This window comes from Chrysochloris asiatica, unplaced genomic scaffold (genome assembly GCF_000296735.1).
Source record: "Chrysochloris asiatica unplaced genomic scaffold, ChrAsi1.0 scaffold00314, whole genome shotgun sequence".
In the NCBI taxonomy this organism is placed as follows: Eukaryota; Metazoa; Chordata; class Mammalia; order Afrosoricida; family Chrysochloridae; genus Chrysochloris; species Chrysochloris asiatica.
Genome location: NW_006408832.1, coordinates 1,366,259 through 1,382,284, shown reverse-complemented (window position 1 = coordinate 1,382,284; position 16,026 = coordinate 1,366,259). Strand labels below are relative to the sequence as shown.

At 53.0% G+C, this 16,026-nt stretch overlaps 1 protein-coding gene across 1 annotated transcript in view; it reads right to left on the bottom strand.

Moving 5' to 3' along the window:
* Positions 1–8,981: 8,981 nt before the first annotated feature.
* Positions 8,982–16,026, bottom strand: part of ING5 (inhibitor of growth family, member 5) — a 7,291-nt gene continuing 246 nt past the window's right edge. Inside the window, exons 2-8 of the mRNA XM_006875217.1 lie at positions 14,152–14,223; positions 11,070–11,236; positions 10,422–10,533; positions 10,209–10,302; positions 9,626–9,761; positions 9,455–9,516; positions 8,982–9,024 (exon numbers count right to left, since the gene is read on the bottom strand). Coding sequence (XP_006875279.1) covers positions 8,982–9,024; positions 9,455–9,516; positions 9,626–9,761; positions 10,209–10,302; positions 10,422–10,533; positions 11,070–11,236; positions 14,152–14,223 — 686 coding nt within the window. The remainder of the gene's footprint in view (positions 9,025–9,454; positions 9,517–9,625; positions 9,762–10,208; positions 10,303–10,421; positions 10,534–11,069; positions 11,237–14,151; positions 14,224–16,026) is intronic.

Here is a 16,026-nt window from a genome sequence, read left to right as displayed (position 1 = left end):
CCTTCCCGCCCTCTCTCCTACTCCTAGTAAACACCAATCTTTGTTTTCTAGATATTTACTTATTCATTCAGCATGAGGTTTCCAAATTTCATTCATGTTGTGGCATGTAAGTGGTGTGCTTTTTCAAGAGGAGACACCAAGCCAGCAGGGTCCCTGCAAGCAACTGCAGGACAAGGGACAGATGGAGCCACCAGAACTATAAGACAGGTGGGGAGCAGACTCCCCAAGTCCTCAGAAGGAATCAATAGGACTGACACCCTGAGCAATCCCAGGAAACAAACAGATATTAAGATCATGAAAATACCTATACACAGACTATGGCAAAGAGCAGGAGTTAATGTAACTCTGAGGCAAGACTGTGAGTGTATAGTGTTGGCCTTGCCAATCAAGGAAAAGCAAAGTGATTCTGTTGACCCCTGCAAATTGGTATGGTGGTGGTGTGCTATCGAGTCACTTCTGACCCGTAACCACGCTGCATAGGGGTTCTGGAGCTCCCAGGCTTTACGGGAGCAAAGTCTCATCTTTCTCCCGTAGAACAGCTGGTAGTTTCAAACTGCCAACCTTGAGGTTAGTAACCCAACTTGTTAAAAAAGCATTTGCCCACTCTACAGTGGCATACAAGTATGCAACTTGCTCTAGGAAGGACACCCACATCTGAAACAACTGGAGTCAACCAGATTCTCTAAGATCCAGTCAGCTTCTGCATTGGTAAACCACACAGAGATGAAGTGAAGTTCTCCAAGGCAAGGGTGCACTTTGTCTTTAGGTTACAATCCTGGTAGGAAAGAAAGCTCCGGAAATTTCCATGTGGTCCTTCCTACCATGATGGTCCTTGCCCCAGAGCGCCAAGTCCTGTGACAATTTTGCCAGCTGTCATGGATGCCAATTCAGCTGCAGGCTGAGGAACTGGAGGTGCTGGGAAGGACAAGACACCTACTGTGTGCACCTGGGGCAGTACTGGGAGCATGAGGGAGGACTATCTAGTGTACACCTGGGCTGGCACCGGAAGTCCTGATGTGGAGAAACATCTACAACGTGAACCTGGGGCAGCACCAGCTCAGGAACCCCCACCCCCACCCCCACCACAGACCAGGAGCTATGGGTGGTTCTTATTTGGACACGGGTCAGAGGCTGCAATTTTCCATTCCTGAAGCCCAAGGAGGGTTTGTGGATTCTGATAGTTAACTACTCAAAGAATCAGGCAAAGAACTGTTTGGGGACTTCCAGCAAGATGGTGGACGAGGCAGACACACTACATAGACCCTCTACAACAAAGATACAAGAGCTCAAATGAAACAGACACAGATGAAAATCCTGGAACCCTGAACTTCAGAGGAAGGGTTAGAGGATCAGACTCAGTGTATGCTGGGAAGAGAAGCTGAGCAGGGACAGCAAGACAGGAAAGACAGGTGAGCAGCCAGCCACACTGGGCCTGACTACCTTAGGGCTAGCGTTGGCAACAGAAGGTGGCCTGGCAGAGCAGATTCACACACGAAATAGGCAATGTGCAATTCCTTCTCTTTCCCCGTGTTCCACTGGTGACTAGCCGTGTGGTCACCTCCCTCCCTCATCCACTCCCAGCGCAGACCCTGCTCTCCAGGGATTCGGAGTCATGTGATCAGGAGTCACACCAGTGTGATGCAGGGGGCGGGGCAGCTGTGCCACTTTGGTGGGCCAATTTGGTGCCTGCATTCAGGCGGGCTCAGCTCTAGACCTACAGAACCAACAAAGCTACCAGACCAGCATGTAACCAATCACCCGGCCCCCAGCTCCCTATAGCCCTAACAGGACCGGAAGCCAGCTCCATCAGGGGCCTCCACCAACTACTTCCTGATTGAGTGCCCTGAACATAGACAACGGGGAGGCCAGCAAGGCCTCCATCTAGGGCCAGGAGCACGGAGGTCACAGCCATCTCTCAAGCTCCTTGGCTTGCAGGAGACCCCGAGTTGTCCCCTCTCCAGGGCCAACAGCAGCAACACTGTTGTTGGTTTTTGCTTTGTCTTTGAGTTTTGCGTTTTTTCCCTTTAGTTGTTTTTTATTCTTCACTTTCCATTACCTTGATTTTTATCTTTTCTACCTCCTCCTTTTCTTTCTCATTTATCTTTCCTCTCCATGTTTTTGCTAGTTTTCTTTTTATTTCTTCTTCTAAAGCTCCACTTTGCTGCCATTCTCTTTTAGAGTTATTCTTAAGTGGTTGGTTTTATTTCATTTTGTTTTCTCTTCTATAGGTCCATTTCCCTGTCCTCCTAAGTCTTTATAGTTATTAAATTCTTTTTTTCTGGTTGCTGCCTGTTTTTATTTCCTTTTTCTCTTCTCATTGTTGTTTCTTTGTTTGTTTATTCTCTTTTGTTTTCTTGTGTGGATGTGGGAGGAGGGGTTTTCTCTTTCCTATCCTGGTGTGGTGTTGTGGGTTAATGCGTCAGACTGCAAAGTCATTTGAACTTCAAGGTCAGTGGTTCAAGCTCACCAGCTGCTCCTTGGAAACCCTATACAAGGTCTCTATGGGTTGGAATTCCACAAAAGGCAGCAACATTTCCCACACAGCCCAGCCACAACCTCTACAGCTCCACCCACTGGGCAAGAGCCAGTACTAGCACCTGTACCACCGAATCACTAAGACAGCAGCTAACACCAGTCACACGTAAACTGAAGTGCCCAAATGGCGACCAAGAACAGTGTACACACTTCCATCCTCTAACTACACCCACAGAACACATTAACACACAATCGTCAACTAAATTCAAATACGAGACAACCCCACAATGCCCAGGAAACAACAGATAATTTTAGCTCACGTGAAAAAATACAAGCGACTAACTCAAAACAAATGGCCAAGATGTAGAACCAGAAAACGTTTCTGAGGAAGAAAAGGTAATGGAACTGAAAAAAAAATTCAAAAGAATGCTATTTAGAGACCTTCAAAGGGCTGACAGGAAGATCTAGGGAAGCAAGGAGAGCACAGTGAAAACTTCAGAAGAATTCAGGGAAACAAGAACAGATGAAAGAAAGACAAATTTTGAAACAATACAAATCCTGAAAGTAGAAATCCAGAAGATTAATACTATGATCTCAGAAATGGACAGTACACTGAACAGGCAGAGTAGTAGATACAAAAGCAACAGAAGCCAAACGACTGAGTTTGAAGATAAGTAGCTGGAGCATAGTATGCAGAACAACTAGGAAAAAAAGAATTTAAAAAGCCAAAGAAAGCCTAAGAGTTATGTGGGAAACCATGAAGAGGAAAAACTTAGGGGTCATTGGAATTCCGGAACAGGAATAGACAACAGAAAACACCGAGAAAATTGTCATAGATTTGTTAGAAGAAAACTTCTATAACATCATGAGAGACCAGAGAAGCTGAAAACATCCCACGGGAAAATCACCAAACTTTCAAAGGACAGAGACAAAGAAAGAATCCTGGCAGCAGCTCAGGAAAAATGAAGTTACCTACAAGGAGAACCAATCAGACTGAGTTCTGAGTTCTCAGCAGAAACCATGCAAGCAAGACGGCAATGAATGGGATGACAGATACAAAACTCTGAAAGACAACAACTGGTAACCCAGAATCATATACTCAGCAAAGCTGAGCCTAAAATATGATGATGAAAGTAGGACATTTCCTGATAAACTGTAGTAACAAGACCAACTTTACAATAACTGCTAAAGTTCTTTTGATTGAGAAACCACCACCGCAGACAATAACCTGAGATTACCAGATATGACTAAACCACTGAGAACTCAATCCAGGTATCTTGTGAAGTGCAGTTAAGTCAGTTCCTACTCATGGCAAACCTGTATAGAATCTCCAAGGCTTTCAACCTTTGAAGGAGTGAAGAGCCTCATCTGTCTACTGCAGAGTGGTTGGTGGGCTTGACCCATGGACCTTGTGGTTTGCAGTCCAATAAGAATGGAAACAGAGAACCAAATATATCAATCTATAATGAAGTCAACTACACAGCAAAAAGAGAGAATAGTATAGATACAGAACTTTCAGAAGGAAAGGAAATAGATTTCAAGATGAAACAGACTATTTTAAATAGTGGAAAATATTAATAAATTGCAGGGTTACCTCAAAGAAAATGAATACACCTGCACATCAAAATTAAAGAGGAAAATCAGAAAGATTTAAAAATGCAAAGAAAACCCACAAACAAAATGGAGAAAATTAAGTGGAACAAAGACGACCAGCTGCAGCACCATTCAAGAAAGAGAGAGAGCAGAGTGGCTAAGAACAGGATCCTTCCATATGCTGTCTACAAGAGACACATCATCATGATGGAGACAGCCTAAATGCCCATCAACAAAAGATAGGTTAAACTAACTTTGGGACATACACACAACGGAATCCTACCGAATGCTGAATAACAATGAATCTGAGAAACACCTCACAACACGGATGAATCCGGAAGACATTATGCTGAGTGAAATTAGTGAATCACAAAAGGACAAATACTGTATCAAACTAATGTTGTAAAAAGTTAACGTTGTCTTGATAAAAGAAAGCATCTATGTTGGTACCAGGGTGGGGATGGCTGATGGATCAGCCCTGGATTGTGAACCACAAGGTCAACAGTTCAAATCTACTGCCTGCTCCATGGAAACCCTATACAGGGTGGCTATGAGTTGGAACTGACTTGACGGCACTGAACAAGAAAGTAGACACATGTTAACACTTAATTGTACTTCTGAGGAATCTGTACCTGGACCAAGAAGCAGTTGTTTGAACAGAGCATGGGAACACTGAATGTTTTAAAATTGGGAAAGGTGTGAGACAGGGTTGTATTCTTTCACCATACTTATTCAACCTGTATGCTGAACAAATAGTCCAAGAAGCTGGGTTCTATGAAGAAAAACATGGCGTCAGGATTGGAGGAAGACTCATTAACAACCTGCCATATGCAGATGATACAACCTTGCTTGCTGAAAGTGAAGAGGACTTGAAACATTTACTTATGAAGATCAAAGAGCACAGCCTTCGATATGGATTGCATCTCAATGTCAAGAAAACAAAAATCCTCACCACTGTACCAATAAACAACATTCTTATCAATGGAGAAAAGATTGAAGTTGTCAAGGACTTCATTCTTCTTGGATCAACTATCAACACTCATGGAAGCAGCAGTCAAGAGATCAGACGACATATTGCATTGGACAAATCTGCTGCACAGGAACTTTTTAAAGTGTTGAAGAGCAGAGATGTCAGCTTGAGGACTAAGGTGTGCCTGACCCAAGCCATGGTATTTTCAATAACCTCATATGGATGCGAAAGCTGGACAGTGAATAAGGAAGATCGTAGAAGAATTGATGCCTTTGAGTTGTGGTGTTGGGGGAGAATACTGAAAGTGCCATGGACTGCCAAAAGAACCAATAGATCTGTTTTGGAAGAAGTGCAGCCAGAGTGCTCCTTGGAGGCCAAGATGGCTAAGCTTCGTCTCTCATACTTTGGACACATTGTCCAGAGAGAACAGTCACTGGAGAAGGATGTCATGCTTGTTAAGGTGGAAGGTCAGAGAAAGAGAGGAAGACCCCCAGCGAGATGGATTGGCCAGGTGGCATCACTGATGATGTCAAGTGTGGCAGTGGTAGTGAGGTTGGCCCAGGATCGGACATTGTTTCGTTCTGCTATGCATGGGGTCGCTGTGAGTCGGTTCCGACTCGATGGCACCGGACAACAACAACAACAACAACATGGGTGACAGGGCAGACAATAGACAAGAGGGAGGTCAGCAGAGGAAAGATGAGCATAGCAGGAGACACAGGGAGGAATGCAATGTGAAACTGAAGCGGATCGAGGTCAACACTGTGAACTGTTGGTACATAGAGAAGATTGCAACCATTATACAGAAGTCAAGTCTGGGATTAGTTGGATGTAAACTGATGAACTGCTCTGTAAACCTTTACTCACAATAAAAAGTTAATCATTTTAAAAAGAGAAAGCAAAGAACTAGTCTGTCCCCAAAAGGACCATCATCCCTACCAGCACTCTCAGGGTCCTGCACGTCCCCTAGGCACGATCACCGCTCGTTTCTAGCACAACCTGGGCACAACAGAAGCTTCCCAGGTGATACACATCCAAAAACTTGTTCCAAAAAATACTTTATTTATTAAACAATATATCCATGATCTGTTACATGATCCAAAAATACAGATATACATCTTTACATTATCGAATAAAAAGATTTACAATATCCTCTCTCATTTACAAAGGGAACATAGACAACAATTCCTTGAAAATAAAATATGACATTCATGTTAAAGCTGCATCATCGTTCGGATGAGGCATGTAAAGCTGACACCAGGACACACGTGAGCTCCCAGAGTGAGCACCCTTTTCTTACCCCCACCCCACCCCCTCTAAAACGCTCCTCAGCACAGGCCACCACAAAGATCCCTGCTGGTCACTAAAAACCCAGGCAACGTCCACTTCCACAGTGTACAGAATACCACCCACACTCATCCCAGCCCCCCCCCCCCCACCCTGTATACCCCTGCCCTTGCAGGCTCCTGTTTGTGAGCCCGAGCGGGCTACTGTGTGGACGTGTTATTGCTGAAGAGACACTGCAGAGGACAGAAAAAGGTCAGGGGGCCTTTTCCTCTCCACCCCTGATCCAAGGGACTCTGAAAGGCCACATCCTCTCCACCCCTGATCCAAGGGACTCTGAAAGGCCGCAGGTGCCTGGGCCCGATGTTCTGCAGCCACCAGCAGCAGGGAGCACTCTGCACCCTAAAGCAACCCTTGGGCGGTGCTGAGGGCGGGGCTGCTTCGCCGGGTGTCTTCCTCCTCACTCCCCACCAGTGTCAACGCTCCAGAAGGCATGTGGCCAGGCCCTAAGAATGTTCTAGGGGATTTTCCTACTCTGCTTGGACTCTGTGCTTCCTCCAAAGCGACATATGTGTTATTTGAGTGTATTATTTTCACTGGCAAAAGTAAACACTACAGACAGACAGCCACAGTACAGCAAGTCAGCACACAGGGGACGCTGCACCCACGAAACGTCCTGGGAGGACAAGCATCACCGGCTATCTGAACCCCACACCACACACAGGCCGCTCCAGCGCTAACGCTGGTGACGCTGCTCAAAGAGCGGAATGGCCCTGGCCAAATGCGCATGTGCCCCACAGTCTGTCAGCAGCTGTGTGTCCTGATGTCACGGCACCTCTAGCTCTGTGGACATGGCCAGGCCGGGTGCTGGCCACAGACTCTCCAGGAAGCTCCCTCTGGCTGGAGGACGTCCAGAACAAGTCACAATAGCACTGACCCTCACGCCTGCTGGCACCTGAGCTGCCCACGGCTACCAGTCACCTGAGCCCAGGGGGCAGGTGTCCAGAGGGGCCTTGCCCAGGACTGCGGAGGATCACAGACTCGAAGCCTTTAGCCTTTGGCTCCCTACCTCCACTCACTGAACACGGGTTCACCTTGAGTGTCACCCGGACACAGCCCCCTAAGCTAAGTCCTTCCTGCCTCTTGTTGGCAAAACATAGTAGAGTCAAGCAGGGTCAACAAAGGCCACAGCCCTCTTGTCCTTTCCACAGAAAATCAACTCTTCTTGAAGTGGGAACTCCATCTCCCAATTCCAGCACACAGCGCTCTTCCGGACAAGAGCCTCTCCCTCCTCCTCGAATGCACACTGGGGTTCCGGTGGTCCAGCTCACGCTCAGCAACAACACTCTCCACACTCCGCCTCCACAGGCCGGGTGCAGGCAGGGTCCCCAAAAGACCTTCTGGACTGGTTTGGCACAACTTCTGCTAGGTCACAGATATCAAATGGAATCGGAGGCCCCTGGGCAGAAACTGCTTCTCCAGCAGTGAGCCAGTGCCAACTAACACCAGGTCACAGTGGGAGTCCTCCCACACCAGGTCAGGGGGTCCTCCCACACCAGGTTAGGGGTCCTCCCACACCAGGTCAGGGGGGGTCCTCCCACACCAGGTTAGGGGTCCTCCCACACCAGGTCAGGGGGGGTCCTCCCACACCAGGTCAAGGGGGGTCCTCCCACACCAGGTCAGGGGTCCTCCCACACCAGGTCACAGTGGGAGTCCTCCCACACCAGGTCAGGGGTCCTCCCACACCAGGTCAGGGGGGGGTGTCCTCCCATGGCAGGACAAGGGGATCCTCCCACACCAGGTCAGGGGGTCCTCCCACACCAGGTCACAGTGGGAGTCCTCCCACACCAGGTCAGGGGATCCTCCCACCCCAGGTCACAGTGGGAGTCCTCCCACACCAGGTCAGGGGTCCTCCCACACCAGGTCAGCTCCCTTCACAGTTATCTTTCACAGTAGAAGCAACAGGGGTTCTCAGACAGAGTGGGTATGCCCGGGATGCAGGTCCCAGGACAGTCAATGACCAACACCCCTCCAGGGATATGCACAAGAAGATAGGGTCTCTCCTCCAGTTAGCACAGCCTTGCCAAGGGTCTGCAGCCACCACGTTGAGGGTCAGGCCACAAGGACAGCTGCCCACATGCATCTCACAGCGGGAGAGTAGGTGGGACCAAGTTCTGTACCAGACCATCTGTAAAGCTCACACAGACCCACCGAGGTTCACACCTGCACGTTCAGGCAGAGGGGGTCGGCATGACGACCCCAGATCATCTGTAAAGCTCACAAAGACCCACCAAGGTTCACACCTGCACGTTCAGGCAGAGGGGGTCGGCATGACGACCCCAGATCATCTGTAAAGCTCACACAGACCCACCAAGGTTCACACCTGCACACTCAGGCAGAGGGGGTCGGCATGACGACCCCAGATCATTTGTAAAGCTCACAAAGACCCACCAAGGTTCACACCTGCACACTCAGGCAGAGGGGGTCAAACAGGTTTCGGTTGGTGTCCGTCTGCCTGCTCTGAAACAAGAAGGACCAGTGGTCACGGGGCTACTGGAAATCAGTTCACAACAAGGTCGCTTTCAAATGAAGGGAAGATATTGTCACAAGAGGAAAGACACGTCAGCTCACTCCTCTGCTGTAGACAAGCAGTGTCTCCCTACTTCTTCTTCCGCTTTTCCTGGACGCACCGAGGACAGAACCTGCGAGAAGAAACACGCAACACTTGGCGTCTGCTAAGCCACTGGTATCACCACCAGTCCAGCCACCCACATGGACCCAGACCTGACTACTCACACCCCATGCCCAGCCCTGCACCCCCGGACCTACCATCAGCCCACACTCAGCTCTGTATCAGCCCCCCAAACCTTACCTACCTCAGGACCCAAGCCTGCACCCCACCAACCTGACCCCCACTCCACCTCCCCATGTCCCCTAAGGACCAGCCCGTGCCAGCAGAGAGCCCATAACAACAGGAGACGCACAGAGGCGTCATGGGAAGGCCTGGGGCCCTGCTCACACCGGCCACCACGAGCAGTGCTGGCCACACATGGTCTCAGGGCAGAGGGTGCTGACGCAGCCAACGGGGCCCTCAGCGGGCAGGAGGAGAGTGTGACGTGCTCCCAAACTGACCATTTTCCTTTCGGCTTTGTGGTGAGGTCCACGCACGCAAAATGGAACCACTCTATGGGGCACTGTGCGGTAAGGAGCAGAGATGGGGGTTAGCATCCCACGGGCCTGGGACTGGGCACTGTGGAGGGAGGGGGAGGGGCGGACCCACCCACCCCCATGTCCCTCACTAACATCAGGGTTATCACAGCCGATCATCTCCCCATAGGACACTTGGTGGCACAAGCAGTAGGTGGGCTCATTGGGGTCCACAGGCATGTCCAGGACATCCGAGGAGTGCATTGGCAGGGGGGGCTCGGCAAACTCAGGCCTGCGGGGAAGCACAGATGGCATGTTCTAAGCACACAGAGCTCATCAGACTGAAGCTGAACAGATACACAGGCACTCAGCCACTACTCAGGCACTGAGCTACAAGTACCAACAAAAGCCTCGATGGCATTACGCTCCAAAAGACCCACAGCGTGGTGGCTCAGAGGCGGGCTACACGGAGCTCTGGAGCCCATGGCCACTTCCTGGCCTGTAGATTACAGCAACACCAACCTCTAGGCGAGCCCGGTGCCGTGGCGTGAGCGTGGGGCTGCTAATGACACGGCCAGTGGTTCAAACCCACCAGCTACTCCACAGGAGAAAGCAGAGTCTGCCAGCCACCCAGGGGCAGTTCTCCTCCGTCCCACAGGCCAGCTGAGTGAGTCATCCCATTCGTGCTCAGTCAGGTGACCACAGCGGCACCCCTCCTGAGGAGAAGAGGGTCTCTCACCCGCCTTTGTGTTTCTTCTTCTTCGGAGTGTCCTCTTCCGACGTCCTCCGGCCTCGGCCCCGGGAGCTTCGTTTCTCTTTCTGGCCCCGCCCTTCTGAGAGACAGTAACCACCTCTGTATCAGTCACTGAGGCAGGATGAGATTTCCCCACGTGTGACGTTTACCACAGTGCCCAGTCACCAGCAAGGACACAAAGAAAGAGAAACGACTTGCTTTTTAAGCCTCGTCCCCCAGGGCTCTCGAAGTCACTGCCCTCCAGCTTGTCCTTGAGGTCGGCCTCGAAGCGCGCCAGGTCTGCATCGAGCCTCCGGATGTGCTTGTCCACCTGCACCAAGGAGCAGAGGGTGCCAAGAGCTGATTTAAGCAGCAGCCACGGAGCTGAGGGCTGGCAGGCAGTAACAGCCTGTGTGTAGTACAGGGACACACCCCGGGGGACTCACACCCCGGGGGACTCACACCCCGGGGGACTCACACCCCGCGGGACTCACACCCCGCGGGACTCACACCCCGCGGGACTCACACCCCGGGGGACTCACACCCCGGGGGACTCACACCCCGGGGGACTCCACGTCTGTGCACACAGTGGTCCCCAGGGGAGGGGGAGTGAGGGAGGGCGTTCCAATCTGGGAGGATGGCTGCATACAGGATGCATGTAACTAATGTCAGCCAACTGTGCCCTTAAAAACGGTTAGAACAGCAAACACCCAAGAATCACAAATGCAGTTACGAGTTCACCAAGAAACTTTCCTTGTCTTCCAAGTGACGTTCCAGCGCCTCCCCCTCCTTGTGCAGCCCCCTGCCCACCCAGCGCCTGGCAGGTCGGGGTGCATGCGCAGAGCGGCCCCTGCCCGCAGCCCTCACCATCTCATAGGTCTGCATGGCCAGCTGCACCTTGTCATCGCTGTATTCCTTACACTTGTTATAGGCGCTCTGGATGTTCTGCAAGTGCTCCACACGCTGCTCTGAAGAGAGCCCCTTCACCTTGGCGATATAGTCCGCAGCAAGGAGGTCAATCTCCGCCTTCTTATCTGAGAGAGGTGGGGAGACGAGCCCTCGGTAAGCAGGGTCCGCCTCAGCCCTCACACGGGCAGACAGAAACCCATCTGCCTCACCTAGCGCCATTAGAGGAATGGGCCCCGCAGCTCTACACCACCACAGGTGGAGCGCAGGCCGGCACAGCTGTCCTGCCGGGCTGCTCAGGGTCATCTACTCAAGACAGGTCCCATCGGCCTGCCGTCCACACCAGCAGCCCCGACTCCCGGATGTCCAGTCAGCCTGCCGTCCACACCAGCGCCCCAGATTCCCGAATGTCCAGTCAGCCTGCTGTCCACACCTACACCCCTGACTCTCGAATAATGTCCAGTCAGCCTGCCGTCCACACCTGCGCCCCCGACTCCCAGACGTCCAGTCAGCCTGCCGTCCGCCCCTAGTGTCCTAGTGCCTCTGGGCCTCCCTGGCACCCATTTGAATCATGTACCATGTGCTGTCCGTTGCTGAGAGCTGGCCCACTACTCGTGGCTGTGCACCCTAAGGTCTGAGTAGAAGAGATGCCAGATGACAGCTAGAAACGGGCAGCAGCAGCTGGCCAGGCCAACAGCAGTCCGTCGCTAAGCCAGGGCCACGCACACGGCAGCACAGGGGCACTCGGCAGGACTCCTGGACTTTAAGCAGAAACCCTGGTTCACCGATTGAGGAGGACTGGCCCTGGAGGAGGGGTCGTCACCCCCCGGGCAGTGGTGGCAGAGGCAGGATGCCAGTACTTGGCATGCGCACAATGAAAGAAGGCTTTATTTGCCACCATCAAGTTGCTGTTCATCAATGCGAAGTTCCCCAGTAGTTCACCCTCACAGACTCAATCCAAAACCATCCACACGGAAGCACAGCGTCAGGAGACGGGAAAGCCTGGGCATCACAAGGACAACAGCAACACGGAAGTAGAGGACATGGTTCCAGACAACGGCACCGGCATGGGATTCTACATCGGCACAAAGTGCCAGCCCAACACGAGGCGAGAATGAAAGCATTCGCAAACTCCAGCTCTGTAAGAAATGCGCCACGCCCTGGGCCCTTCCTCTGAGCAGCCCTGGTGATAACAGGGGTTAAGCACTGGTCTGCTAACCACAGACTGGCACTTAAAGCCACCGCTCCAAGGGCAAGAGATGAAGCTTTCTGCAACTCAGCCTGGGAAGCAGCTCTAGTGTCCTATAGTTGAAACTGACCTGACGGCAGCGAGTTTGGTTTTTCTGAACCCTTTCTCAGGACCTACCGGGGGAAGGCTCCAAAAAGAGTATAGGGCAGAGCTGAAGGGTCCTGTCAGAAAGCCCCCAGGGCAGCCCCCATACAGCAGCCTACAGGGCATCCAACCCGGGCACATGCCCTGGAAAACCTCCCCAGGAAAGCACAGGGAGTCACAGCATCAGCCCCTGCCTGACGCCTCCTCTCTCCACTCCCCAACCTTGTACCCATTCTGATACCACTCGTGACCTCTCTGCGGGTTCCACATTCACTGCAATGACCACAGGAGTCAGACCATACCCACGATGGACGATGAGGTGTCTGAGGGAAGTAACAGGTTACAACTCAAGAGCACAACTCAGTGAGGACCAAGGCCTCTTCTCAGGTGTTCCTCCAGGCAGACGGCTCTCTAGCCCTCGGCCCCTCAGCCCTCTCGGGCCTGCGCAGCCTCTGCCCTGCCCTGGACAGGTGTTACCGAGCTCTTTGAGTTCCACCAGTAAGTGTCCATAGGCACCCCACTCTGCCAGCAAGCATCAGCATTCCGGCTCCATGGGCCAGGAAGCCCACCACACCATCTCCTGCCGGCGCCCTGGTGTACTGCCGCTTTTTCTCACCACCTCCAGGGTCAGTTCTGTCTCCTGGGAGGTGCTCAGTGCCCTCGTGACGGTTAAGCAGGCCCACTCCATCACTGTGGGGAGTCAGGCACTGTGCCAGCCAACGGGGCGGCTGGTCAGTCAGGTGATGAGACACTTACTCACACAAGACACGAGAGTAGCCGGGACTAAGGCAGCCGTCCACGTCTACACAGCTGTCCTGGTGGACTGACCAATCCCAACTCTCATATGACGCACCATGACCACGAGCAGCACCCAGCAACTGGAGAAGCAGCCCTCAAGTCGTGGTTATTCTGACAGGCCACTGCAGAAGGATCAGCCGTTTGACTAGCTGCTCAGGGTTGTGGACCAGGTGACATCGGCCTCAAGCTTGGTGGGGTGGGATGTAGGCTGATGGGTTCTATCAAGCCTTCCCACGGAAATCCCAATGAAAAGCTCTGGACCCAAAAGCTGGAGGGAGCATCCCTGTTCACACTCCCGATGCCCAAGGTCACACACAATGACCCAGAGGCCGTGGCTCATCATGCAGCTCCAGCTGGGAAGCCTCACCAACCTCACACCAGTGTCCCCTTTGGTGGGTTCTGGCCTGACCCTCTGGCTGTCAGCCAACTGTCACCCTACAACAGTGCTCGCCTGAGTTCTGTGTGGCACTCTCGTGAGTGACTGAGCCTGGAGGAGTCCATGGGGACACCCAAGTCTATAGCCAGAGGGTGACATATGAGAGGGGGCCCTGTGGACCCCAGACCTGAGAGCCGTCCCAGGAGGTCTGTGCCCTGAGATTGTGCAGCTTGGCATCTCTCAGGGAAGAAACAGAATACAGAAAATCTAAAACGGAAGTGACATAAAAATAACACCAGCAGCAAAAAGCAGTTCTTCGGAAACAGGGGTTCAGAGGCCAGCTGCGCACAGAGCGGCAACCGCCAACATTTCTATCAGGCAGCACAGATTTGGGGGCTAAAGGCTTGTAGCAAGAATCCATATTAGGTTTCAGAGATAACGTACAAGCACCCTCTCCAAGCCACTCTCCGTAGGCTGCCCATGGCCCCCGCCTTTCCCCCCCCACATACCTCTGTGCCCTCCCGGCCTCCACCCACCTTCCGTTCTCTGGTCCAGCTCTCGCATCAGCTGAAAGTTCCTTTGAAGCTCGCAGGGAAGGTTCTCTATACCTAAAACACCAAGAGAGGCTCCAGGTGACTCCACAGCAGGACAAAGACCTGCCGCAGATCCTACAGCTAAAAGCTGCAAGAGGCCAAATTCCTCAGCTCCTGCTGTAGGGTCTGAGCGCCAGAAGGGACAGGCAGTCAACAGTGCTAGCAGAGGGTCACAGGGAGGCAGCAGGAGCCAGAGCCCGCCCCACACAGCAGTCCTAAATCCACCTCCCGGAGCCTCAGCCCGCACATTCCCCTGCACATCCTTGCCTACCTCAGTGTCTCTGCCCCGACTGTGTCTCCACATTGGCATACATACCCACCCACCTTATAAACGCCCCTCTTCATATGCCCCTTTCCCCTCTACAGCCCCCCTCCCAATGCATACGCCTTCCCCCTCCCCCCTCCATGCCCCATCCTTCTTAAACACATTCCTATACCCCCACCTCTCCAGTCCCACCCCACCAGTCTGTCCGCCCCATGGCTCCAATCACCACTCCACACACTCCCACCTGCTGGTCCCCATCCTGCCCACGTGGCAACAACTTCAGGAACAGGAGGGCACAATGACTCTCCTGGCTTCCTGGCCTCCACAGGGCCCAAGAGGGGCAGGAATAAGTGGGCCTGGACCCATCCCGAGCACATAAGCCCCAAGCCTGGCTTTCTCATAAGTCAATGGACGAGACCACATACAGAGGTGGCCACTGAGCTTGCAGCAGCCACAGATGGCTCCACTGACCACTGTCTTCAGTGGTGTGAAGGACAAAAGCCTCCCACACCCTATCTCCCAGCTGGGGCTCCCCTTGCTCACACAGAAGAAGAAATAATTCAAATGGGAATCCCTGGGACAGTTCACTCAAGGTTACGTAAGCTTCTCAGGGGTCCTGAGTTCCCACTGAAACCTTCCCCCAAAATGATCTAGCCAGACCACCTAAAGGACCACCAGCTGAGCCCCCACCAGCCCTAAACAGACTATCCACCCTGTAACCGCTGAGGCCAAACATTAGCTCTGCAACACAGTTCACTGTGGGACTTTACACAGCGTCCAACCCTGGGCCTCAGCTCCCTTGTCTGGAAAACAGGGAAGTGATCACCCACCAGGAGAAACCTGCTTCATGCGAAGTACAAAACAGATGGCCAGACACCAGGGGTTTGGGTGAAACTTCACCTGACCACGGACCACCACAGGACCCACCCCACCCGGCAGGTTACGCCTTGCCACACGGTCCCATCCGTCTGGAAGAACTCACCAGATCACCTGGGTTCCTTCAGGACCACTTGGCCCCACCCACAGGTTGGGCCCCGCCCAGCTAGAAGCCCCACTCACCTTTCCCCACCCCTCCATTCAAGCTCCACCCCACACGCCCTGTTCTGTCCACCAGAGCTAATCAGGCCCTATGCACAAGCCCACCAGACAAGGTCTGGCACCCACCTACCCAGGTCCTCCCTCCCAGTCACCCAGATACCGGCAATCTACCCACCTGATTCCACCCATTTTGCTCCGCCCCACAGGCCGACCCACATCTCCCAGGCCCTTTACCCACCTTAAGGCCCCGCCTCAGGGGCAGACCCAACCACAGACTACACCATTCAAGCCCCGCCCCCAGCCAGCCCCACTACTCAGGCCCCGCCCCCGGGCCGGACCCACTCTGTAATCACACTATTCAGGCCCCACCCCCAGCAACCTCATTCGGGTCCCGCCCCCAGCCAGCCCCACTATTCAGGCCCCGCCCCCTTCCAACCCCGCCCTGCTCGCCATGACGCACCTGGAATTGCGCGGACCCAGCCGCGCTCCCGGGCGCCCGCCCTCCGCGCGCCCAG